This window comes from Triplophysa dalaica, chromosome 3 (genome assembly GCF_015846415.1).
Source record: "Triplophysa dalaica isolate WHDGS20190420 chromosome 3, ASM1584641v1, whole genome shotgun sequence".
Taxonomy (NCBI): Eukaryota; Metazoa; Chordata; class Actinopteri; order Cypriniformes; family Nemacheilidae; genus Triplophysa; species Triplophysa dalaica.
Genome location: NC_079544.1, coordinates 6,326,987 through 6,354,749, shown reverse-complemented (window position 1 = coordinate 6,354,749; position 27,763 = coordinate 6,326,987). Strand labels below are relative to the sequence as shown.

Below are 27,763 nucleotides of genomic sequence, written 5' to 3'. Positions count from 1 at the left end.
GGTTACTGATCTTCAAAACAATCACCCAGGTCCTCCACAATCTTTGCTTTTTGATATTGTTGTTGTTTAATTTATACATCTTATTTTTTCATTTACTAATGACCTTCTGAAGATTTAAAAATACATGAATAGTTTTGAGGAATATAAATATAATTTTTGTTTACCCCAAAACCATTTTCAGAGGTTTTACACCCACCTGACTTTAAATGAATGGTGTTGACTTTGTGGGCAGCACTGAATGTTTCTATTCATTGTAATAGTTGAGTCTCTTGATGGTCCTCAATGTAAAAAGAGGAATCACAACATCATACAGTGACTGCTGGAAATGAGTCAAACATCCAGAAATGCTGAAAAAGCAAGATTGTGGAGGACCTGGGTGATTGTGTTGAAGATCATTGAACAGTCTTATGACTCATGACAAACAAGAAACCCTTAAACAACTATCACTAAACATAAAAACTCTCATTTATTGCCCAGCGATATTTTTAGAAACTCTTTTATTATTCTTTAGTGTGTACTTTATGTTAACATTTCTTTAGTGAAAAAACTTGCTCAGGGCAGGACTAAATTAAAAATAAACCTCAATTTTTTAATGTTCTTTAATGTTTTTCCAAAAGTTTCAGCTTTATCCAGATTTTGCAAGGGGTATGTAAACTTTAGAGCACAACTGTATCTTGGAATATGTCAGCACAGCAGCTTTTGTTCAAACATCCCAGTGACCTTTATTGATGTTACCAAGATATGTTAAATGTGATGTGTATTGTGGGTGACCCTGTTTTTTCTGAAGCAGGAAAACATTCAGACTATAAATCGATTATTATATTTTGCGTGGTAAGGCAAGCACTGCAGACTGCACAAACCTTACGCTTCAGTTTAAACAACATAATGGCACAATTTAATGTAAAAGTACCTATTTATAAGTGTAGAATAATATAACGGTTTAGTACTAAAATCAATATGGGTCACTGGCAAAAACACAACATGAACAAATTAACTATTGTAATTCATTAATGCCAAAGCTAAGAATGACAAAACAAAAAGAAAGCAGCCATAAGCTAATAAAAAAAAGCTCAAGATGAATCACTTTAACTCTCATTGGGGGGGAATAAACTTCTGAAGTTAAACTATCCTTCAGAACTTGAAGTTATAGTGTCTTTTAGCGTTTGAGATTGAGATGGTCCGTGTCAAAATTCATGCCTACCCATTTCACTCCAAAATCAAAACGACAAAATTGCACAATTTCCTATTTCCGTCAAGCTGAGGTGTCAGCATCCCTCAATTAACAAAAATATAATTTCTGAAACCACAAAAACGGAGGCGTTGCCACCTCGACACACCTTTGCTTTGGGAGCCCTGCATCACGGGGCTGGGGGGGTCAGAGAGGGCACGCTTGTGACCGGGAGGTGGAGGAGGAGCTCTCTTCTTAGACAGAGTTGAGCTGCCTCCTACACTTGATTGAGAGGCCAGCGGCAGGGAGGTGGGCGGTCCAGAGGGCGGAGCTGAAAGAGAGACGAGCTGACGTTGTGATTGGTCGAGAGGCAGGAAGCAAGGGTCAGGCACGACGGGGAAAACTACACTATCATCACTATATGTGTAGTGTACAGTACATAAAATACCCCCCCAAAAACAAGAAAATAATACAAGAACACTCGATATGGTCCCTGAATGCAGGCAGGTGCTGGAGATGAATATCAAGATGGGTTGAATGTTACACATTCCGGATGAGTTCAAGCAAACAGTGGTCTTGGTGCGAGAGGATATCTTTCCACGTATATTTTCAACATCTAGCTGATGTCCTCTGTATAAATAACCACCCCCACAATTAGAGTTAATGTTAATACGTTAGATACATGCAAACTGTCTCTGTAATGTAACAGCGGTCCATGCACTATGATCTCATGGTGTCGTACCTTTCGTCGTGGGCTTGCTGGCTATTGTAGGACCCTCTGATATGGGAGAAGCAGGTGTTTCGGTGGATGTGCTGTAGACGGGGTTGGCAAATGCTCCGTAGGAGAGTCTCTGTTTGTCCCTGTGTCCCAAATACCCTGGTAGAGACAGTTTCTCCTGAGGAGACACGCTCGAGGAATGACAGAAGCTCTGAGGACGAGGAGAACGCTCCTTCTTTACTGGACTGGGCTGAGAGAAAAACACAAGTTGTTTACAATAAAAACACATTTCGGAAGACTGGATACATGAAAACTAAGGACTAAAACTATTGGTAATGTTCTGGTTGTCGATGTGGAACATGTTCATGAGTTTATACCTTTAATAAGCATGACCTCAAGACCAGTTAGTAACAAATGAAATGTTTGTTGATGCCACCTATGCAGGTCACACTCACCTTGTCATCCAGGTCATCGTCACTCTCGTCGATTTCCTCCAGCCGCAGGTTCCACTCGCATTCTACATGGACGTGAGGATTAAACCTGCCAGCTGCTGCCTCCACCAGCTGCACGTTCAATCACAATCCATTAACATAATGCATGTCTCCTCTTCTCACATCCATATCACAAATCGTCTTGTTTTTAACAAAATCATTTCTTTTGGGAAATGACAAACAATATCATCAATAAAGACCTTGAAATTATTTCATCTTACTATTAAAAAATCTGAAATACAAAACTTCACACTCACTAGCTCTTCACACTGTGTATTCTTTAATCGTCTGGCGATGTCAAACGCGGTCTCTCCATTTTGATTGACTGAAAACAGACAAGACAACCGTCTTTACTAAAGGATTTGAATAATTCAGATCGTCATCACTTATGTACATTACAATATGCATGAATTACATGAATGTGCGGATACATTTAAATTGAGCAAACTGCAAATCTTCACACCTGTGAGATAATACAGTGCCAAAGGAAAGAATTTGAGGAATGAACCATGTCGGAAAAACAAGCCTCCAAGCATTCAGAGACGCATGCAGGAAATTCACCTTCAGATTTTAATAGGCCCAAATGTTTTTACAGGCCTGCATTTATAGTGTACTGGTGTCGACTGTTGCAGAAGATCCGATAACCTCTGGAAGTTATTTTATGGCTCACACTGTGTGAATATTTACAGTACTTTAATACTCTTTGCAGCCTTATTTCGATATATATTCAGAAACTATGCCAGCAATAGCATCAAATGCCAGAGATTCACTATTCAAACTTTTCAACAATATGTAAGCTTTGGTAAAGATGCTTTATGGAGATTGGTTGGAATAAGGTTTTATTTTCATTTTACATTTACATTTGTATGCATTTGGCAGACGCTTTTATCCAAAGCGACTTACATTGAATTATCCAATACATTTATACATAGGTATCTGCAATCCCCTGGGATCGAACCCACAACGCAATGCTCTTACCACTGAGCTACAGGAAAGCCATTAGTTAACATTAGCTAACATTGAAAATGTTTGATTTTCAGCATTTATTAATCTTTGTAATGTTAGTTAAGGTGAACACAGTTATTCATGTTAGTTCATGGTACATTAACAAGTGTCAACAGATGCAAGTTTGATTTAAAAATGTATTAGCAAATGCTGAAGTAAACATGAACTAGGATAATTAATAGGCTGTAGAAGTGTTGTTCACGGTTAGTTCATGTTAACTAATGCATAACGAATTGTTAACAAATACAACCTTACTGTAAAGTCTTACCGATTAGATTAAGTTTGTATAAATGATCGCAGGTAACAAATAAAATAAACCTTAATAAATCACATATTTGAACTTAAAGTGCTCTATTTTCATACATAAAGTGTTATGTATGTTTTCTGTTGTTTGTTATGGTGTCTCAAAATAGCACTTAAGTACATTTAGATTATCTTAGTCTATTTGGTTCAACGTATTAAATGCATTGCATGTGTTGACATGTTTTGACAGGCCTCATGTACATTGTCCAGGTCAGGCTAAAGATGTTTGTACTTACCTAGATCAATAGATGGCTTTCCCCTGAGGAGCAGTTTGAGACACTCTGGCTTCTCATATGTGCAGCAGTAATGCAGAGCAGCATTTCCACTCTCTGTCTGTCTGTCTGGAGCTCCACTGTACACACATACAGAGACACATTATCATCTCCATCTTTTACAAGGTCAATCTATTGCACGTTTCGCAGTATTCTGTCTGGTACCTGTTTTGGACAAGGAAGTCCACCAGATGCAGTGAGGTCTGGTCTGAGGTCCGTACGGCAAAATGCAGCGCGGTCTCTCCCGGGTCCTGTTGGCGGTAGTAGTCAAAACAGGGATTGCTTAAAATAACATTGCTTAAAATTAATACCATTGACTTCAATACGCTGTAAAACCTTCATATACATTTAATTTTTTTATATCATTTATAAAATACATTTCATATTATTTTATTATGACGAAATCCCATTTTTACCAAATAAACAGCAATTCATTGACTGACAAAGAAAATATATAGAGTACTCAGAGTTTAATACCTGTCCTGCTTCTAGAAATGGGTCCATAAGCTCCACTCCATCTGCATAGAGCTGAATAAGGGCCATCAGGTCTCGGGTCCTCACGGCCTCGTACAGATCACCCTGTCTGGCTGTGGCTGTGGTTGCGGTCCGCCGAGCAAATCTGTGCTCCACGTACTTGGCGTGTATGTATTCCTTCCTTTCGGTCCTGTTAAAAAGTTTGTTTTAAAACTTCCCTCCAACACATAGGCCTACCAAGTTTTTTTCTATAAAACAGTATTTCTGTATAGGAAATATGGGACATTATAATGACAAAAGTCACAAAGCCACACACACACTTACATGTCACTTGATGGTGTTGGTTTGGGGGATGGACTTGGTAGGTTGCCTTCCAATACTTCATTAAAACTGCTGTTCCCCACATTTTTCGCAAGCTGTGAAGAGATTTAACACACCCATAGAAAACTATGAATTATTATCTGTGTATTAATTGCTGTGAAGTGACACCACGTACAAAAATCCAGGTCTGAAAATGCTCCTATTTTATTTCTCATAAGTATTTCTTCATAATGTTTTCGCATAAATGTTCTTGTTTAAAATCCTTTTTAAATCATTATCTTCATTATTATCATGACTTAAAAATATAAAAGCTAAAATATAACAGACAACACGCTTGACAAACTAAATATACTATATTAGAGTTACCAAGAGTTCAGAGGTGCCGAGTTTGTCGAGCTCCATGGACTGGATCCGTGAAATATGGACTCCCATTTCCCTGTGGATCCCCGAACACTCGATGCATGTCAAGATGCCGAGGTTAGTGGATAACCATTTGGGCTCTTTAGCAAAATTGGGAAAAAATTGGGTTCAGAGACCTGCAATTCGCTTTTAAGCCACAAGGTGGAACATGAATCTACATTTGGAGACTTTTCTGCACAGACAAAAGACATATCTTGAGCTCACCTGGTGCTCCACAGTCACAGCAGACTTCATTTCCAGGCATGCGTAGCACGTCTTCGATGATGGCTTTGGTCAAGTCTTCCAGACTGTCATCCCCAGCGCTCTGTTCTCCACGGAAGGCCATGTTCAGAGCCTCCTCCTTACTGTTAGTAAGCACTGAGATCCATCTGCACATCACACGTGCAAGCATATGTGGATTAATGTCTTGCACGCTAACACAGATGGATAACACATGTGAAAAACATTGCTGACACTCAAAGACAAAGGTTGTTTATACACAAGCAATAAATCAAGCTGAATATTGTGATGATTTTTATTTGTCCTTTAACTTCTCATGTCATGCATTTTATTTTACGACTCCTGCTCGTCGTGTGACGCTAATATGCATTTATATTGAAAAGCATCAAGATTAGCACTTACATCACAAACTCCTGTTCATCTTCTGCCTGGAAATGATAAGTTCTATTATCTGAGGAAATAAAGAGATGGTGTTATTATGGAAGAAGTGCATTATGTTATCAGTCGCTGTGCACTGCTTTTAGTGCTCTCTGCCTGTGTAATGGAGTTAGTCTAGCTAGCACTTGGCACGGATGAAAGTACTCTGAAGTGTGTCAGGGAGAAATTGTTGCCTCACGGCCACTCACGGGAGATCAGGTCAAAGCACTTCTTATCCTCTCCGCTGGGTTTAACCTGGCAGGTCAGCAGATTCAGTCTCACCGGCTGCCTGTTGGACTGGACAAGGAAAATGGACAATTACTGTGACCCTCAGTTCAACGGACACGTCTCATCTGACTAGGGATATAACGATTAACTCCGCTCGCGATGCGATTTTTCACGGTTTTACAAAATTAGAAATTAACAACTACACTTTTATTATTTCTCAAATGCTGCACATTTCCTTGTAAAAATAAAAACATATTTTGTGTCATAGAAAAACTAAATTGCAATTTAAAAACAAATCCCAAAATTTATAATACAATTATCTTAAATAAAATCAAACCAAGACTTCGTGGTTTTTCTAACTTGTTTTTTCCACATTGTTTTAAGAAATATCGGCATATCCACTTACACCTAGTTTGCAGTTAACACAGCGGCCCCTGCTGTACAAAACATGTATTGCGATTCATTTAACATCTCAACCGACTTGAATCATCACAAATTGTACATCCCTACAACGGAGTCTATCATTAATATTAGACCACTTTAGTGAATAAAATAAAAGAGGTTTACTCGTCCTATTAACCGTTTACAAGATACTGTAGTGCATATTAGACATGTTTAGCCCACAGTAATAATGTTTAGCATATTATATGTACAAGGATATTGTAACAACCATGTTCTGTTTATGAAATAAAAACTGTCTGTTTTAGAATGGATCTCATTTATATAGACAGAGCTCTTGGCGCATCATATTAAAACACTATCAGGAATATTGAATGTGAAAAGGCAATGGCTCCTCACAGAGCAGCACATAATACCAGAAAACTCATAGACCACCTGGGGCCGGACCACGCTGGGTCTCGTTCGCTAATATCATTAGTGTATGAGTCACATCGCACCATGTGCGTGTTTCTATGGTAACAGGGCAGCGCTAACCCCACCAGATTTTTGAGTGCTGAAGTGAGACAAATTTTAAGGTTAATACAAATTTGGGCAGCTGTGGTGCTTCGCTGTGTTTATATAAACAGTTTGAAATCGCATCTTTTATTAAACAATCAAACAGAACTTTCTATGAATATATGAGTAATTGTGAAGTGTTTTTGAGACTCAACCCCAACTAACCAAGAACTCATTACGCGACTCTTCTGAATACTTGCTTCTGATTGGTTGCTGTGTTCTTTAAGGGTGTCAAACCATTAATCGTGAGTAATCGCATCCAAAATAAAACGTTTGCGTTTAAATAATATATGTCTGTGTACTGTGCCTATTAAAACATACACATACATGCATCAATTTAAGAAAAATATAAGTCTTTTAAATAATTGGTTAAATATTAAGCAGTAAAGAAAAACATGTAAATATTTCCTAAATATGTATACATTAATGTGTTTATAGACATATATTATGTAAACACAAACCTTTATTATGGATGCGATCCATTGCGATTAATCGTTTGACAGCCCTAGTGTTCTCAATTTGATTCGTATCCCGACAGCTAAACTATATATTTGTTAACTCAATATTTAATGTCCACTTATTTATTTATTTGGCGCACAGCCATGTAATAAGTAGGATATTGTATAGTAAGCCAAAAAATATCACACAAAATTAAATTGGCACATTTTTATCCGAAGCGACTGCAATGCATTCAAACTATACACGTTATCATCATGTGTGTTCCCCAGAAATGCAACCCATGAACTTTGCATTGTTAATGCAATGCTATACCAATACAGAAACATGATGGTACAAAACCCATCTTGTTATTCAGTTGAGCACCACAGAAAACTTGGTTGTGCCTACATAAAGAATTCTGGGTTATAGTGTAATACTCACTGTGGCATGAGAGATAGTAAGGATGCCATTCTTCACCGAACACTTCCTCCTCTGCCACACCTTACGGATCCTAAAGGAGAGAACATCTTTCGTATCATCTCAAAGATAATTGGAGGAGGAAACTTGTAGTTTCAGTGATTTATTTAATGTTAAAGTGCTGCCAGTCCCATTAGGCGCTGTTAAAAGGGCATTATACAGAATGTGTAAAAAAAACATTTGACTGCATTCCACATGGATTAGTGTGCAAACCCACCCATCACTCTTCTTGAAGAGATAGCCTTTCTTCTCACTGCCAAACTCTTTATTGCCCTGCAGCTGGTGCATATTGTAGCCACTCTGCTTGCTCTGAGAATCCTGCACATCATCACACACACCCACACACATAATCTCATTCACTGCCACGTTTCACACACTGTACTGAACACATATAAACACTGTTATACGCTGTTGTAACCTATCACATATAAAAAAATCTGAATAAATGAAATTTCAATGAATAAAACATCTACAAGGGTGTCCAACATCTGAGACCACTAAACTAAAGTATTTTGAAGATATTTCAGGAAATGTCATCAAATTGGAGACACACGCTTCCAATTGTAATACGTTGTTATCTGCACACTTGGAACGTTCTCAAAGCTTTCTGCAATAACACAGATCATCGGTTCTGCACAAGCGTGTACCAACTTAAATCTGTGTTGTCACTAAAGCCAAAGTGAACACTCTTAAAGGAACAGTTCACTCAAAAATGAATTTTCTGTCATCATTTCCTAATCCTCAGGTTGTTACAAACACAGAGGAAGATTTTTGGAAGAATGTCGGTCACCAAACGGATCTACTGCCATAGTAGGGAAAATAAATACTATGGGAGTCAACGGGGGATGAGATCTGTCTGGTTACTGACATTCTTCCAAATATCTTCCTTTGTGTTCATCAGAACAAAGACATTTCTACAGGTTTGGAACAACATGAGGATGCATTAATGATGACAGAATTTTCATTTTTGGGTTAACTTTCCCTTTAAGATGACTGATTATTTGTAATAACAAAGAAAGATGCATTTTCACAAGTGTTCTCGTATGTTCTGATCCACCCAGTATAACAAAGCATGGTCAAACAAGCTTCCTGGCAACATCACACATCTATTTGAAGGACTTACTCTCCTAGACTTCATTTGGAAGGCAGTGAAAGAGAAAGAGGAGAAGGAGTTAGAAATGCAGACGTCTGATTATTATTGCAATGCACAGAATGAAAATGCTAGCGAACGCAATGTACAAACACAGAGCATTGTAATTCATTCTAGAGCAGAAACGTCCAGTTCAAATGGACATTGATTCCAAACAAAACACATAAAAGATCAAACGCTGGGCTCTACAAAAGAGCGTGTGTTGTCATTGCCTGACCCTAATGTCAACATTCTCTCTCTTTCATGAGAACACGACGCTCGCATAAAACCACTGAAAACCCACTTCACGTGTCTCTCAGGGGCTCTTGATGTCATGACCCACATTGGAAATGTGAACTCGTTTGGGCTTTTATACACCTAGAACTGTTACCACACGGTCATTCTCACTATGGGTAAAAGTGGGGGTGTGCACCAATATTAAAATATTCGTTCATTAAAAATGATATTCGAATAATCACATTTTTCATAAGAATAAAACTGCGTCGCCACAAGGTTAAGATACCACAACAGAAGAACTTACGTCTTATGTAACGCTTCTTCACCTCATCTGTAATGTTTTTTTAATATACAGAAAATATAAAAAATCATTTGTATGTGTTCCTTAATCTTTGTTCACTCAGATCGCAAGCTAGTTGAAATATTTTCAGATTACACACCGGATGCCCGGATCGCGTTTTATGTTCGGCTCAGATCACCATATTAAAATGTTTCAAAACTGGTGAGCCACATAATTGGTTAACATTAAATTAGGTATAACGTAATACTAAATGATAAACAATAATGAATTTATTACCATAACTTGTGCGGAGCGGTTGTTCTTAGTAAATTCACATTCCTTCGTTAAAAATATATTAAGTTATGCTTATTTCAACAACTTGAAACATGAAAATGTACATTTCGATGCAATATATGTTAATGGATTTGACCGTTTTCCATCCCTGAAAGCCAGAATTGTCCTTCTAGAAGTTCAAAAGGCCTTCAGGTTACAGCCTGTAAATAAATATGCATGGATGCTTTTTTTGTTTGTTTTAAAACACGCTGTGATTCCTTACCTTAGTTGAAATGAATAGGCCGAGCATATTTATTGATGCAAATGTAATTCAAAGCTAGACAAAACAGACACAGACCTTAAACGGCCGTGATGAAAACAATATTTTTGTATGCGGTGCTGATCAGCAGGAAATATCTTCCTCAGATGACGGTCACGTAATAAACAGGGGAACAAGCACTATTGCTCCGTCTTTGTCGCAGGGTATTTTTTAGACATCATGAGGTTGTTTTTCTTATCAAAATCATTTAAAACAAAATAAACAAGACGTTGCGTTTTGTTTGTTAAGTCTGTTTTCTTTTTGTATTATACTGTTGCGTGCAAGTTTAAATGCAGCATTTATGTATTTTTCTTTTTTCAACATTAAAAACCTATATACAGGATATAATATTAATGCATTATGAATATTTAATGATAATTCTTTGCAATTGTGACTAAACATAACAAATTTCGTCATTATTAACTTAATTTAAATAAACGAATATTCGTTTTTTATGAGTTTAAATCTTCATATATGAAATCATTGAAAAATGCCCATCCCAAGGTAAAATATTTGGAATAAATTGAATAATACACCAATGTTGGGTACAATCAAAAAAAGTAGAATTTTATATTATTCAGGGCTGAACGTGGTGTTTACTCTCTGTGATCAGACAATCAAGTCAAAAGGATCTTAACATGCCGTTGTGGATTAAAGACAGAGGTCATGCTGTATCTACCTCTTTCTGGTCCAGCTGTAAAGAAGACTTGATGAGATCTCTGAGGGCAGTGAGCTGTTTTTTCTCCTCATCCTGGGTCTGTTTTATCTGACAACAAAGAATTACAGTGTTATTATAAACGGCCACATAAACAACGCTGCATTTCTAGAGGTTTTCATAAAACTGAAAACTCTCTGGACGAGACACAGACATTTATTACTTTTTGGAAAGAACAGTTTATTGAGGTTTAGTTTTTGTACATCAATAATGTTCATGTTTGGAAATATAATATCTAATACACACCATCTTTTCATAGGTTATCTAATACCAAAGGATTGCACCGAACAGATAGGTCAGATGTCAATATTTGTGATGATTTTAAAGCATAGTTTTCTTGTCCAATTTATAACGCTCTATATTCCAAAATGAGCATGTATAGTATAATATAAAATAAAGTAACATTTTGTGGTCTATGAAGAGCCATCCCTTCTTTATTTGTTGGCTATTATTGCTTCTGGTTTGCACATTTTAAGTCCAAAAACATGCATCCATTTTGGTCACGTCCATAACGCATGAATTTTTCTCTCTTTAAAATTAGTAAACTCTTTGTTAAACATCTGGACTCATAGTAAAATATAAACAGATAATATATTGGTTATAAGTACATTCTCTGAGAATTCATATTTCAAGTGTTACATCCATAAAGCTGGTATTCCCCCAAACTAAAAACTGTTCTGAGCTTAACTATAGATATGATGGATGGGTAACTTACATTATAAAGATCCGCTGCTAACTTCTCGATGTACTGCTTCAATTTATCCGCCGTTTTCAAGCCATCCTGGAAAAAACTGCGAATAGAGATCAACTCTGTTAAAGCATGTACTGTATAAAGGCAACTGTTATATTTCAGGGCTGTCAAACGATCATCCAGAATAAAAGTCTGTGTTAACATAACATATGTCTGTCATGACATGTAAATAAACACAAACATTTATTCTGAATGCGGTAAATCGTTTGACAGGCTTTATTTCAGGATTATGTCAAATAAACTGATATGATGGAATTTTTAAACCGTAATTCACACCGTGCTGATCTAAAGATGTACTAATCTAAAAGCTTTTTCTTTGGAATTAAAACAGTTACACTATTGACAAAGCTGAATTCTGGGATACTTACTTGCACTGTGCATGATAATACTTGATGAGATTCTGGAGGAGATCCACTCCCTTCTTGGTTTTAATCTCGTTCACTTTGATCAGGTACTGTTGGAAACAGTGAGAAATACAATACGCATAAGACGTATGCAAACCGACATTACCAACATCCTTTGAAATATACTTTGTGTTCTTTGGAAGAAAGATAGTCATACATATTTGAAATGACAAGAGGGTGTATAAATGATGACAATTTTATTTTTGGCTGAACTATCCCTTTACCATAATAAAATCATTCTGATCCTAAGAACCGCACCAGACAGATATAAATGTTAATGTCTAGTATCTACACTGCATTGTTGTGTGACAGATAAGAATGCATCTCAAAAATCACGAGTGCATCTCAAGTGACCACAGCCATCATGACGTAAAACAAAAGACAATCCAAACTTGCTCAACAATCAAAATCCCTCTCAAGCTTACTTTTCTCTGAACAAAACTACACAAAGAAAGTGAAACAAAGTTTGATTCCCACTAGTACCCACACACACACCTCACACATCTGCAGTTGAAAGATGCGTCGTTCTTTCTCCATCTCCTCTGCGATCTCTGCGCCGGTGATCTCCGTGCGGATCATACCGTGCTGCTTGGCGTGTTCCCTTTTTTCCTTTTCGATCTTTGTGCTACAGTAAACGCAGAAATACATCATAACAGAGAAACAACAAACTACGTTTGGTTTATCTTGCCATTACCATTGTCTCGCCATAATATTGATATATTGCATAAAACTGCCGTACATCACCGCATTACGTAAGACAACCATTTAAATAAACAGAGCGGACAATATAAACCCAGTTACTTCATAAAGATACTTACAACTTGGTCTCGTAGTCTTTCCAGGCCTTGTCAAATGGCTTTTTAAGATCCTGTGTTGCGGGAAAATGACATAAATAGTGCGGGAAGCAATTAGGTTTACTGCGCAGTTATATAGACATTTTTCACAGCTGTTAAACTGAACACATTATTACGCAATATAAAGCACCACAAAGCAATCTAAATTTCAGCAGATACCATATTATCTGAACATTACACTGAAACACAGACCGCAAATGTGCAGTAGTGGGACTAATATAGACTCTTGGTAATGCAAGTTGCTTAATCAGGTTTTGTTAGTCTCAGCAACCTATTCTCTGAATGTAATAATGTTATTCACATGGTTCTTTATCTAAAGTGTATCAACAGCTCGCCATATCTTATCCTAAGCACTTTTATGTTTTTTTGCCACACTACATAGCTTTAAATTGATGCATCCGTCATTACTCCAACAAGCAAACAGCCTTTTTCTCACACTACCGGTGAAAAAACTGTCCAATGACACAAAAGCAAATATGAGGATTATGTTTCAACCACAAAATCTAAACAATAAAAAAAACTTGTTATATATAAGCATCTTCACTGTAGTCACATTTGCCTTAAATTAGCAGAAATGTTCTCTTGCCGTTTTATCATGCCACTTCTTGGGGTTTCACGCTAACGTTTTTTTTTACATTATTTAAGGAGTTCCCATCGATTCTGAGCTTTTATTGGTTGCTCTTTTTACATTATCTAGTCAAAGTCATCGATTTCAAAGATCATTTTATTTAAAAATGATTTTATTAGCTTTCCTGTAGCTCAGTGATAAGAGCATTGCGTTAACAACACAAGATTGTTGGTTCGATTCCAGGGGATTTGCAAATGCCTATGTAAAATGTATAAGATGAAGCATAAAAGCGTCTGCTAAATGCCTAAATGTAAATGTTAAAACATTATATTAGTTTATAATGAAAAACGTTTATATTCGAACAATTATATTTTTGTTTATAAAACTTATTTCATACATTTAAGCATTTAACAAAAACTTTTAAAGACAATAAGAAACATTTTACACAAGTGCTGAAAACTTTTGACCTTAGAGTATTAATATTTTCCACATTTTAAAATAATAGTAATCTCATCAAAGCAATGGAATAACACGGATATAAATACAAACAATCCATTTTGTTTCGAAAATTTTGAAATAAATAGTGGTTTAATGGCTGATGTTGATTCCAATACAAAAAAAGCACTTTTGCTGATCGGTCGATAAGAGGCCGATATATAAAACAGTAAATTTACTAAATGAACGATTATTGTGTATTACATGGCCAGTAAGTAGACTTGGAACCATGAAAGACATCACATTAAAGGGAAACTTGACCCAAAAATGAATATTCTGTCATCATTTACTCACCTTCGAATTCTTCCAAATCTGTATAAATTTCTTTTTTCTGATGAACACAGAGAATGCTTTTAACCAGACAGATTTTGCACCCATTGACTACCATACTAGGAACAAATGCAATGGTAGTCAAAAGTGCCACAGACTGTTTGCTGTTTTTCCTACTATGGGAGTCAATGGGAATCAAAATCTGTCTGGTCACAAGCATTCTTACAAATATCTTTCTCTGTGTTATCAGAACAGAGAAATGTATACAGATTTTGAACATCGTAAAGGTGAGTAAATGATGACAGAATTTTCATTTTTGGGTTAAGTATCCCTTTAATTTTGGGGAGCTAAATGTGGGTAAATATGAATAAAATATATGGGAATTAAAATGCATTATCAATACTTACGATTCAATATTTGTATCTCATCTTCCTAACATGATCTATTCTACTGTGGTCATTTTGCTATTGTCTGGCTTTTCATATGTCTGGCTTGCCTTTTTATAATGCTAGTACATAAGTGGGTGAAAGGAAAAAAATCCAAATATCGACCCAATATATCGGACAGGCCGATATGTCAGTCATCACTAAAAATAATTCAAAACTATGTTCCTACATGGCAAAACATGTTTACACAGTTTTTGTCTAAAAAATGTACATCAAACTGTGTTTCTCTGTAATGCTGAAGCAACTAAATACGAAACCCCGCTTGTTTTGTCCTCATTTCCTCAAACAATTTAAGAGTCCTGACCGAGTCCTCGATACACATACAGGAGCATTAGCGTGGGTGCTTGTTAATGCTTTATGAAGCATCTGTTCCTGCTCAGGAAAGATTTTAGAGAGAGCTGATAATGTCCTCCAGGGACGTCACTTATTCCCTTCAGCTGCTTTTGCCGCTGTCAATAAGGGCAACAGAGTAAAAGAATGAAAGACAGAGAGAGATCCAAGGTGTTTTAGAGATAAGAGCGATCGAGTGGGGGCCGGTTGGTATGTATTTTCAGTCTGCTGAACAAAAAAGTGAAGCCTCATCACTTCCACTCAGAAATGTAGCTGATGCTGCAAAGGCTCTTAGCCCGGGTCACGATAATGTGAAAACAATCAGACGGCCCTTTCAAAAACAAGCCTGCACAACAGACGGCCCTACACTTTAAGTAATTCTCACCATCACTATATGTTTGAGATCAACAACAGGCTGACAGGAGCGGCCCGTCTGACGCCTGAGCTCTTTACCGGTAAACATTTAGAAACACTCCCACACCGTTATGTAGCGCTAACAGTGGTCTGTCCTCCAGCAACTCATTTCAGAAAGGACGTCGACGCGAAGGGCCCTGTAATTTAACTCCGGCGAGATTTACGGTATATGTTTTTGGACCCAAAGAGAGTCATTTAAGGCGGGTATGAGGCAGTAAATCAGTGTGCTCTTCAGAGAGGGGCCTTTCCAATTAGTGCTGTCCGACGGTAGGGTTTTAAATCTTACCCCCTTCACTCCTTTCAGATCTCCTTTCAGCAGAGAGTCCAGGGTGAAGATGACATTGTGACTTAGGCTCTGAAGCTGAAGAGAAGAAACAGGAGAAACTCTCACACACAGCTGGACACACAACTAATAATCACATCTATAATAAAAACATCTATAATCCAACCACAGGCCTTACACAAACATTCATGTTTGTTTATAGCAAACATTTATTATTACTGTAAGTTACTTTGCTGTGTCTGGTAAATTTCCAGCGTATAGATTCAAATAAACATGTTTACAAACTATTCATAGACATTCACCGTTGTAAATACATACTCACATACTCACGCTTTTGTCTATACAAACCTGTATGAGTTTCTCTCCTCTGTAGAACACAAAAGAAGATATTTTGAAGAATGTTGGTTACCGGACAACACTGACCCCATTGACTTCCATTGTATGGACAAAAAACCACAGAGACACTTCTTAAAATATCTTCTTTTGTGTTCCACAGAAGAAAGAGTCATACACATGTTTTGAACCACGTGAGGGTGAATAAATAGAGTTTGCATTTAAATCTCTTTTGCCTCTCTGTCGCCATCTCTGTTTAAAACACCAAACTGCAGGTTACTTCATATACTTTTATACAGATTAACTGATATTAAACTGATATTAACCATGAATTAAAATAAAGCTCATTTTATAAATCTTCATTAGGTTATCTTTATTAAGGTCAAGGGATAAAGTTAAGGATTCCGTAACCGAAAAGGTTCTAGTTTCCCAAACAGACTTAAAAGAAAACCTACACCTTTTAAACCATCTGGAGCGTGAAGAGGAATGTTGTTATAGTCTGTTATTCCTCACCAGGTTCTTGAGGAGAGCGGCCAGTTCTTTGATGAGGCCTGAGAACTTGATGAAGGCTGTTCCCAGATCAGAGTTATCTCGGCTGATAAAGTTGCTGCCAAACTTGTCCAACGCCTGAACGTAGTTCTCTTCATTCTGCACATGCTCTGTGGGACAGAAGAAGAGACATTGCACATAAATTATAACAAAAAACAGACGAATGGCTAAATCATGCCAAAATCATAGTAATGCACCTGTGCTTAAGCACAGAATTCACCACGGAGGATTCCCTGTCTCCTGAACTCCCTCCTCATTCCTCAATTAGGACCGCTTCCTGTGTGAATTCCCATCCACAGGATGCTAAATAAACCAGTAATGGCTTTTCCAATACGCAAAAGAGCTTAAGTTTCAATCCCACTGAGTCATGGCATGAAGGGACTTTTCACAAAGTCTAATGTCTCATGCTACATCAGAGACATGAAAAGATGTTTTAATATAAAATGATGAATGAACAGTCTGTAAACTAATGTTCAGCTGATTAGAACACTGCTGTGTCACTGGCCTCTGGGATTAACACGGCTCTCCTGCACCTCTGACCCAAAGACCCCGGCCCAAAGCAGAGTCATTATAAGGTCGTTTGTCGCGTTTGAGATCCGGTGCCTCGACACAGGGTGTCATCACCTTCACTAAACAACCAGCTGGGACAGTTTACTGTGTCTTTCTGAACTCAAGAGAAACGACAGCATGTTAGAGCTGCTCTTCAGGATATTACGCTAGCAAAAATCAGTGTTTATGTCTTTTGAGCTCGTGTCGTACGGTGTGTCACCCACTGTCAGAAAGGTTAAACAGATTGTACCATATCACGCTAGCTAGGCAACTAGCATTCCCACATTCTGTTCATTTGCAATTCATTTACATGAATTTTCTTTTTCAGTAATTTGTAATTGCTGGATAAAGACTTAGATGCAGACTTGATTCAGACTTGTGACCCCGAAACACAAAACTAGTCATATGTAAAAAATGAGGTCTCCTCTCCAACAATAATCTGGTGTGTGGTGGGCATTCTGGCGCAATATGGCTACCGTTGCATCATCCACGTGGATGCTGCACATTGGTGGTGGTTGAGGAGATTCCCCACTTCCTTGTAAAAGCGCTTTGAGTGTCCATATAAGTTCTATATAAATGTAATGAATTATTATTTAATATAAGTAGCACGGCTATATTTGTATCAAAAAATGAAAGATCTTTCTTTTATGCCCAAAATCTTTACATCTTATTGAGGTTTGAAAAGACACAGAGCATCTTTTCTGTAATTGTTGCATGTTTCTCTATTTTTAACTTTCTGCAAATACCTGCAAATAGAAAACATTGATAATTGAAATTTGAGAGCAATATTTTGTGAAGTTCACAGAATGAAACAAAATGATCATTTCATCTAACACATATCTATAAATAGTAAATTCCAAAATCAGAAAAACTGATTTCGAAATGGTCTCTTATTCTTTTTTGTGGCTGTATATAATAGTTAAGTAGAAATATAAATACATTTCAGTTGGTTGAGATCTATTACTTTAAATCACCTCGACATTTTTGTACATGAAGAGAATTTGACCATGCGGAGAACCCTGTCAAACACATTAAAAGATGGCAAACAAAGGATTGTAAGCAAAATCCACAAAAGAAATCACCTGGGAACAAAAGGCCTGTGCTGTGTGTCAGGAGCTGTGGTATGAATCACCTGGAGCTGATTAAAGTGCTTACTACAAAGTCACATGTGATTAAGCAGCAAGATCATGACACTGTGGCCTACTGCGAGGCACACAGCAGAGACTCGAAAGCACAGCAGGAACTGCTTTACATCCTCCCTGCAGCACATAGCACAAGACACGACACTCTTCCCCCAACAGCAGAACTCAGAGCGGCCACATTTAGCCTTCATTCCCATACAGAGCAGGTGAGGTTTCTAGTTTCTACTGCAGTTTGCTGACTCACGGTGGAGATGTCTCTGCATTGCTGAAGAGACACAGAGGATGACTGCTCAGTAAGGAATACTGAGGTCACACAGAGGTCAGCCAGTACATCTGAGAGCACTGGAGCTGGCAAGAGGTCCCACAAATGACATCGCTTAAAATCACCACATGTGGTTATACTATCAATTCATATCAATATTCTATGTCGGCATTAAGTAAATAACTCTTGCACTGTCTGTGTACATCTGTAGCTTAATCAATGGTCTACTACAGGATATAGTCTGAATTCCAGTACTGGCAGCAATATTTGCATATTTTGCACGTAATCTTCTCTTGTTAGATTATAGCAACAACGAGCCGATTTTCAATTTTAAAATAATCTTTCTAAAATTATTTTAGTGCTAGGACAACTCTTAACTCGACGAAATGTACTGCCGCTTTTACCTAAGCAGCCCTCTATTGCCTAAAACACACTTATAACTTTGGTTTGCGGCTAGGATCCCAAGCCCCGCCGATCATGCGCCAAGTTTTACGGCAATATTTCGATAGCTAGCATTGTTTCTCGTCACGCATTTGTGAAATGCATATAAACGTTTGTGGTAAAAATGTGGTTCAGACCAATTATGCAAGTAATTGTTGAACAGTTCAGTCGTTGAGTAGGCTAATGTTATCGCTATGTATTATAATATCCTATGCGCTGTTTCATACCGAGTTGAGTGTAGTTATTACACAAAACACAACGCCTGGGCGCGAGTTGTTGTCATTATAGTAGTAAATTATGGAGTAACAATACATAAAACTTTGTTATGATATCTGAAGAACATATGGTAACACAGGCTACTTTACCTGATCAGTGGACATCTGGGTACGCCGGTTACTTCATCTTTGTCAGCAAATTCACGTGTATAGAGCCGACAACAGGGAAACTTTGCGACAGTATTTACAACACACGTATCAGACAATTGCGCTTATCAACCACATGGTGTAACCATACACCAAAACAGCCCGTTGTTGCTTTAAATCATCAATGTGTGAAGTGTATGATACAAAAATGAACAAGACACTAAACTTTTAAAGTATTTATTTTCACAAAAATACTTTGCAAAAAAGCAAATCAGTGAATATTGGTTGTTTTGAGTATACGAAAAATGCATAGGAAATAAAACAAACATTCACTGCAATTATTTACCGATCCTCTTTTGTGGAAATATTTTGTTGTCAATCTCCTGAGCTTTTGTGTTGTTTGTCATTTTTTGTCAAGCCTTCTTGAATTCTTCTCAAGGTAAAGCTTCAGTTGAATTTACATTCCAAGTACAACTATGCAATGTTTCTAATACATATTTATTAATAAATGTGAATAAAAAAATATATAAAAAGACGTCTATTGTCCAAAGTTAGACATCACTTTTGCTCGTGACTGTATATACTTCAATGCTTCAATGCTTATGATATCCCAAAATTCTTTGCATTTGGTTCAATGGCTTATTGAGTTGCTGGAAACAGTTATTTGCTATATATTTTAAACTTCTAATAAGCATTGTGCACATTAAAGCTACAATTTGTAACTTGTGCCTCACTATCGCCATCTGTGTTTGAAGCAGTTTATTTTATGTACTTCACGTGAAATTGAATTAAGTCAAATTGACATATTCAGCAAAATCGTACCAGACAGTTCAAGTTTGAATCATTATTATAGGATTACCTTTGGAGCATAGCTTACCTTTCGATTTACATAATGCCTACTAACTGCGTTATGTTTATTTTTAGCAAAAAAATGTTTTATAAACCTTAGTTTTAATTCTTTGCTTAGCTATGGCCAGACCTATCCTAAATTTTTTGTTGAGCATTAGACATAATATTATGCCGCCTCTCTGAAACCTCAGAAGCTATCCTTCAATCCACTGTCTATCTGTGATCAGGTTTAAATGCTATAAAGCTCTCATCCAACAGCAGCTGGCCTTTACGCCAAAGGGAAACCAAAAACCACAGACACAATGTAAGTACATAGTCTGGGGGATTATTAAGGATAAGAGCGGTGCATTTTCTGACCTTGGATGCTCATTTGCCCCAGAAGGCATGTAAGCTTGCTTTCCTGAATCAACTAGAGGAGATGGAAAGAAGACTAACAGTGTCCATTCAAAAATCAGCGCCAAATGTCACATGTCTAATAAAGATTCCAATGTCAAGAGCAAAATGTCAGAAGACACCATGAAAGGCACAATCGACACCAATATTTTTCTTATATGACCTGGACAACCAGGACAAACGGCTGTCAAACACAAACCATTTTGAGAGAAACCAACGGCTGTGGAGATTACATCAATTCTTGTTTCCATAGTAACAATGGCTTCTGTGATTGATGGTTCAGAATCATGCCGGGTGTAGTTCTTATTTATTTAGCAAAAAATCCCTTTCTCTTTTGAAAAGGATTTTATTTCCTGATTCCTACTGTTGCAGAACAGATAGCATTAACTCTGGGTCAAAACTTACCTTGACCGGAGTTGTAGATAGCTTTGACGGATTTCTTGACTTTCTGTAAAGCTGTTCGGTCTTGGTCCAAAGCCTGGAAAACCAGACAGAAACAGAAAAAAAGGATAAATATCAAAATGCTAAAATAAATTTGTGATTCATGTAGGATTCATGATGACTGACTACATCAATCTTTGAATTCCAGAGGAATGATGTCGCTTTCCACGCCTCTAGGGAAATAAACACTGGGAAATCCACAATCACACTGTAACCGTGACAACATAGACACCGCAGAGCCTTGGAGACCATTTTCTACACTCGGACAGGCCAAGAGAAGGACAAACTGACGGAAATATTCTCTTTAAGACTGGTGTAACGGACCAGCCTCTTACACACAATATAATACAAAACAAAGAAAAAGAAAAAGATGAAATAATTTTTACATTTGTTGGTTTTCAGGGCTTTTTATGTGCTAGCGACAATATTTTAGTGCTTACATTTTTGCCTGTTGGACATAAAAAAGGAAAGAATGCTGTCATATAGGGGTGGGCGATCTAGAAAAAAAATTCAAATCACGATTTTTTCAAGAAAGATCACGATTCACGATTTTATCGCGGTTCTTCTTCAAGTTGGTTTTAAGACTATTTTGCAAATTAAAGGGGCTTCAATACAGCCAAACTAAGTCCCCATATAAAAATATACTCTTTACCATTTATATTTTGAAGAATATTTTAATCAAGTTAATATTTAATGCAAGTGCAAGACCATAAATCAGCTGTTAGAAAAAAACTTTACATTTTGAATTTGGTTTTTCATCTTGTTGCGGCGCTCGGAGTAAAGCTGTGGAATGGACGTGGGGGATAAATATTTTTGGCTGGGTATTTCGTAACGTGGATCTACGACTTTGAGCAGTTTTTTTAAAGCCCTCATTTTCCACAGTCTTTATGGGAATCATGTCTTTGGCCAGGTAAGATGCGACCGCGTCAGTGACATCTTTCCAGCGCTTGTTCATTCTGTCATACGGATACGGAGTTCCTTTCTCAAATGGTTCTTTCGCTAAAGTCGTTGTTTAAGCCTTTTAGTTTCCGTATGCTTGGTTGTACCTGATTTACTCGCGTGGGATCCCTTTATAATTTGACTGTCGGCATACTCTTTCAGTCCCTTTTATTTTGAGGTAGTTAAAAAGGTTCGTTGTGTTGCAAATAACTGTTGTTTGGGCCGTGTCAGTTGGGGAAAACCCAAACCATTTCAATATTACTGATGTAGAATTTTTTTTAGGGACCAAGTCGTCCGTTTTCCCTCCATCTTCACTGACCGCGTCACTTAATCTTACTGAATTCACAAGTAACGTATACGAGCTTGTGAACATGGCGCAATCTATCGCAAGTATGTTGACGAATTCTATAGAACAGCACTATATAGGACGATTTAACGATTTTCCCGAAAAAGTGGATCGTGCAGTCATTTTAATCGTTCACGATCTAATATCGTCATATCGCACACCCCTACTTTCATATACCTCAAATTTCCGTTTTCGATTGCAAATAACTCAACAAAGGGAAGAAATGTGTAACAACTTGACATAGCAGTGCTGGACCCTTGACATGCAGTTTCCTAGCAACCGCAGCATGAGAGCTGGAAGAACCCCTCAACCACACATCAGTATTACAGAAGGCTTATCACATTATTTATATTATTGTCAATTGTTTATGTCAAAAAATCCCAAAAATAAATTCCACCAGGAGAACGTAGCAAACAGGACACACCCTCGAGGATCACAGCTCTCAGCTCATGGATTCTCCTGAAAAGAATTTGACGCACAACAGTAAACAAGTGGGAGTAAACAAATAATTTCCTCCATTACGCCAGCTGACCTTATATGTATTTGTTCCTGGCTTTTAAAAGAGAGAAACCAAATATAGATTAAGGGAAAACATGCATTTCTTCACTTTAAACTCTTGTCCTACTGTCTGATAACCAGTCTATCTGACATGTGTCGGGTTTGGTCGTAGTGAAATTAACCAGAGTAACGACAAGCTGAGTCTACGCTGTCTTTAAGGAAAACTTGAAAAATTGTGTTGTCAAATTTGTATTCTTCTCATTTATTTGTTTTCTATGCAAAAGTATATTTCGAGAACAGGAGACAGCACGTATTTGCTATTCGTAAAGGATTCTTGTGCTTTGTGCAGGTAGTGGTAACAAATATGTGTTCAAACTAGGGCTGGGCGATAAAGCGGTATCGATATATATGGACGGTACAACATTGTCGATATCAATATAAAAAAAGTTTGATACAGCGCTAGATAATTTCCTTAATGTTTGCGCGCCGGTGACGTCCGAAGATCTTAAACGACGGCCTATAAGATGTTTTGTTACATGAGCGTGCTACAATTGACAACCAAGCAACCTATAAGTTCTAATTTGCTGTGTTGCGTTAGTCTCAGTTTGGTAGCGTCATCGCCATGTTGACATTATAACACGTGCAAGATGAGTGCCGTGCCTGCCGTCAGCGAGGAGATTTTGAACATAAAGGGAGATGTCAGCTCGCCAGTGTGCCAGTGTTTTGGTTTCTTTTCTTCCGACCAACATCAGAAGAACGTAGTGTGTAAGCGATGTAAAAAAACACGTCCCGGCTAAGCGAAGAAACGCAAGCTATTTATTCCACCATCTAAACCGCTGCCACCCTTTGGAATATACATCACGTCGCCCATCTACCTCAAGTCAACAAACAACCCACAAGCAGTACACGATGGATAGGTACTCTGTAACAATGCCATATGATAAATCTTCAAAGCGATATAATGACATAACCCATGCAAAAGTACACGATGGATAGGTACTCTGTAACAATGCCATATGATAAATCTTCAAAGCGATATAATGACATAACCCATGCAAAAGCGTACTTCATTGCAAAAGAAATGCTGCCGTTCAGCATGGTGGAGAAGTCAGGCTTTTGTTTACTGTTATAAAGGTTTGTTGGTTTTACTTATTACTGATGCTGTTGTTGATCTACCTTAAAGTTTGCCTTGATTGTTCCATGTTTACATTAACTTTGTAAAAAGTTACAAAATGTGTTCACTTCAATTTAAAGTTTGTTTAAACTTTTATCTTAATATAATTAGAAAAAAAATTGTTTTAGTTTTTTTTACTGCTAAAACTAATTTTAAATGCTGTATGCCTTAATAATGTGGGTCAGTTAAAATACAGTGGTTATATACAAACTGTTCTATGTGTCATTTTTACTTTTAAAAAAAAGGTCAATAATTATCGATATAGAACGATATGAAGCATCATATCGTATATATATATTTTAGCAATATCGCCCAGCCCTAGTTCTAACAATCATCAAAAAAAAACACACACTCAATCAAACACCCACAAATGTATTAAATATAATGCTGTAGTCCTCAAAGAAGCCCTTCAATGTTGATAAAAGAAGATGGAGTCTGAGCCACAGTCGGAAAGCAAATCCTGTCCTTTCACGACACAACACTTTCTAACATTTGTCATAATATCACAGGACAAGGATCTAGATCTGACTAAAATGTTTTTGGAAGATAGAGAGATGACCCCAATACTGTATAAACTGAATGAAACTGATAGTTTCATACTTTATGTTACCAAAACCTTTTTAGTATTTTGTGTCTTATTGTTTAAATGCTGCAGAATGACTCATCAGGACTGGACTCTTTCAGAGGTCGTTTCAAACCATTCCAGTCCTATAGACGAACTTTACAAGGTCATATTTAATGGACATCATCTACAGCTCACTGTCAATTAGCAAAGACAAGAACAGCTCAGTAAAAATGAAAAATAGCTTAATTGATGCACTAAAGGAAATTATAGGGGAAAGGCAGCACCGTTAATACTGGAAATACACATTCGATAGTAACCACAATAATGAGACATGCTAGCATGAGACTGCTATGTAAAGCCAGGTCAAACTCACAAAAACACTGAAACATCGTGGCAGTAAAGATTTTAATTTTGCAACATAACTCGGTAATACAAAAAATGATAATAAATAATAATAAACATAATTGTGCACTTGCACAAATCATCATCTTAACATAGCAATGAATGATTTTTCCATTTCATTGCTTTTCTGCTGAAATTCTGATTGTTGTAACAAGTCCCCATTTTTTTGGAGTGCATTATGTGTTGTAATTCAAAAAGAGTACAATTAAAACATTCGGGAAAATTGATTTGAATGATTTACTAAATGCTTTCAAAGGAAAATAAATAATTGACAGAATATTCATGTATAAAAAAAATGAAGAAATAGTGAAAAAAAGGCAAGACAGTTGTTGGTTAAATATTTATGGTAATAAGAATTTTTAAGGACTTTTTTTACTGTCAGTTAAAGTTTTCAAATGAATGCTTTTAAACACGTCATACCTTGTTTTAAATAAATCAAAAGGAAATTTGTTGATCCAAGTGTTTTCATGTTTGACAATACGTGATGAAAGAATCTAAATTTTGAGTAAACCCTCCCTTTGTTGCAAAAAGAACATGCAACATAACATTTCTTTACTTTACTATTGAAAATTATCTTTCAGGTCTGTATTAGATACCAAACTAAAGGAGAAGTATAAACCTACAGGAGTGTTAAAATGCTTCTGTAACTGTATATATACCGTGTGAAGTAGCCAAGCTGACTTAACTATATGACCCAGAGGGTGATGTCATCATTAAACAACTAATTACAACAATCTAAACACATCGTTAAATGTCCCTGTAGCATATTAGGGGTGACCACTGTAAGATGAACAAAATACTGTATATAAGGTACTATGGCAACCGTAAGGAGGTGTTTTGCCTACACTAACATCCTGTCTACACCACACGATCAGAGTGATGCAACCTGATGCGACGTGGCAAAAGACAACAAAAACCTTAAAAAGCAAGCCATTTTTCAGATTGCATCGTGCTGTGAGGACAGAATTTCTGTTTATCGGTTGTTGACAAATAAATCGTACATGTGTCGTGAAATAGCAAAATCTAGAAAACAAAATATTGCTAATATTACATTATTTTATTAATATTTATCATATAAAATTGCATAAGAGAGATTTATCTTGTTGCTATTTTTTTCAGAATTTTGCCGTCACACCATTCGCAGATTAGTCTGTCAGCTGACAAACAAACTAAAAACAGAAATTAACGCTAAACTGGAGATGGTTGGAGAGCAGCCAAAACAACTGCGTCACCTGACGAAAATATGTCACTTTTTGTAAGCCTCTGTTTTTATATTTCACACTGCAACAAGAACACAGCGTTTTCAATTTCATTCCACTTTGGAGAGTTTTCCAAAATCTTCGTTTTTGTTGACAAAAATGCAGTCTCTGTGTGTACGGAAGGCCAAAATGGACAAGATTTTTGGATCATGATCTGAATTGCCTTTGCACAACCTAAGCTTATATTCACATTCAGCTGCCACATTCATGAGTTTACTGTATATTCAGATATAATGCATTTCTGGGATCCCAAAACCATTTTGGATCATGAAACGGCAAAACAAAGGAGAAGTACAGCGCTGTATCTGTGTTATTACAAGGCCAAAAACCTAAATGATAAGAACACAGGCCTCTATTCAAATGTAAAATCCTCCATTTTTCAGTACTATATTTTCAGAGCATAGGACCAACCTGCAAACTAAGGGTTAAAGATATAAGTCATCAATATTAATTTTGGGGTGTTCCTCCCATAACCCTATCTGAATTGCTGAAAGGCAAATGCTAGTCATAACAGAACCGACACAAAGCATTTGTCGCATGAAGAGCACCTGGTCAAAACTAACTGTATAATCACAGTGCTGCAAAACACCTTTTTTCCTTCCCTTCAACCCACAGTCCATTAGATTCACACTAAGCACAACCAGATCAAAAGTGGACTTTATCAAGGATGCCAATTGAGAATCAAGACCAAGATATGCCTGCCAAGCAAGGAAAGAGAACATTCTCCACAGACCGCCAAAAAGACCTCAACATTAAGGTCAGGAGAGATCTGCATCAGCTATCAGCCACAAAAACACGAACCCCTCACTTCTATAAAGTCTTTGACAAGCCAAAGCCAGCGCACTTGTGGGAAGGTTACAAGGAACAGGGCTTAGGCCAAAGTTTCAAGGAGTTTATGAGTCAGAACTTAAGCCGAGGGTGATCCAACTTCTGTCGGTTTTTATTTTAATTATTATGGAACAATGAGGTGCCAACGAACAAGAAAATTTGAAAAACGCAAGGGGAAACATTACATGAAGTCAACACTTTAAGGAACACCCACAGGCCTGGAAAGCACCACTTCACAACTGGCAGTGATTGAATCTGTGGCTCCAGATAAGAAAATAACAGGTCACTGTAAACATTATGGTCTGTTTGGTGCGTATCCATGGCGGCAGACCATTCGAAACAGAATCTGGATGTTATGTATGTCTTTTGTTGTAAGGACTTCAGAACCCTCACTATGTTCTGTACACATCTTATGAATAAACCACAGAAATAAACAAGCACAGAACCAGGCGAATATTCCTGAGGGATGTTAAGGAAACGCTCAGTTAAATACTTGAATGAGAATAGTAAGTAAATGAGAAAATAGTTACATTTTGAAGATGATGTACATTGCGGCACAAAGCAGTGGTATATAGAAGTGCTGTTCTACCATATTTGAAATGATACTTTCATAAGTTAACATTTTGTTATATCATTCAAATACGGTATAACCACTGCTGTGTACCGCAATGTACAGCATCTGCTAAATTTAACAATTTTTCCAATTTTCCATTTCTCTTTGCTTTAAGTCTCCCAAACCGGAAACTGCCTAGGGCTCT

At 37.1% G+C, this 27,763-nt stretch overlaps 1 protein-coding gene across 3 annotated transcripts in view; it reads right to left on the bottom strand.

Moving 5' to 3' along the window:
• Positions 1-27,763, bottom strand: part of asap1a (ArfGAP with SH3 domain, ankyrin repeat and PH domain 1a) — a 42,081-nt gene that overhangs the window by 5,616 nt on the left and 8,702 nt on the right. For 2 of the 3 annotated variants that reach the window (XM_056743081.1, XM_056743082.1), the window contains exons 4-25: positions 20,959-21,031; positions 16,520-16,665; positions 15,677-15,751; positions 12,832-12,881; positions 12,509-12,638; positions 11,978-12,063; positions 11,574-11,649; positions 10,823-10,909; positions 8,123-8,223; positions 7,870-7,939; positions 6,018-6,105; positions 5,794-5,842; positions 5,377-5,540; positions 5,119-5,252; positions 4,756-4,847; positions 4,435-4,621; positions 4,123-4,208; positions 3,922-4,037; positions 2,635-2,702; positions 2,342-2,449; positions 1,911-2,136; positions 1,338-1,499 (exon numbers count right to left, since the gene is read on the bottom strand). In XM_056743081.1, coding sequence (XP_056599059.1) covers positions 1,338-1,499; positions 1,911-2,136; positions 2,342-2,449; positions 2,635-2,702; positions 3,922-4,037; positions 4,123-4,208; positions 4,435-4,621; positions 4,756-4,847; positions 5,119-5,252; positions 5,377-5,540; positions 5,794-5,842; positions 6,018-6,105; positions 7,870-7,939; positions 8,123-8,223; positions 10,823-10,909; positions 11,574-11,649; positions 11,978-12,063; positions 12,509-12,638; positions 12,832-12,881; positions 15,677-15,751; positions 16,520-16,665; positions 20,959-21,031 — 2,374 coding nt within the window. The remainder of the gene's footprint in view (positions 1-1,337; positions 1,500-1,910; positions 2,137-2,341; positions 2,450-2,634; positions 2,703-3,921; positions 4,038-4,122; positions 4,209-4,434; positions 4,622-4,755; positions 4,848-5,118; positions 5,253-5,376; positions 5,541-5,793; positions 5,843-6,017; positions 6,106-7,869; positions 7,940-8,122; positions 8,224-10,822; positions 10,910-11,573; positions 11,650-11,977; positions 12,064-12,508; positions 12,639-12,831; positions 12,882-15,676; positions 15,752-16,519; positions 16,666-20,958; positions 21,032-27,763) is intronic. The other variant, XM_056743083.1, reaches the window with a different exon arrangement.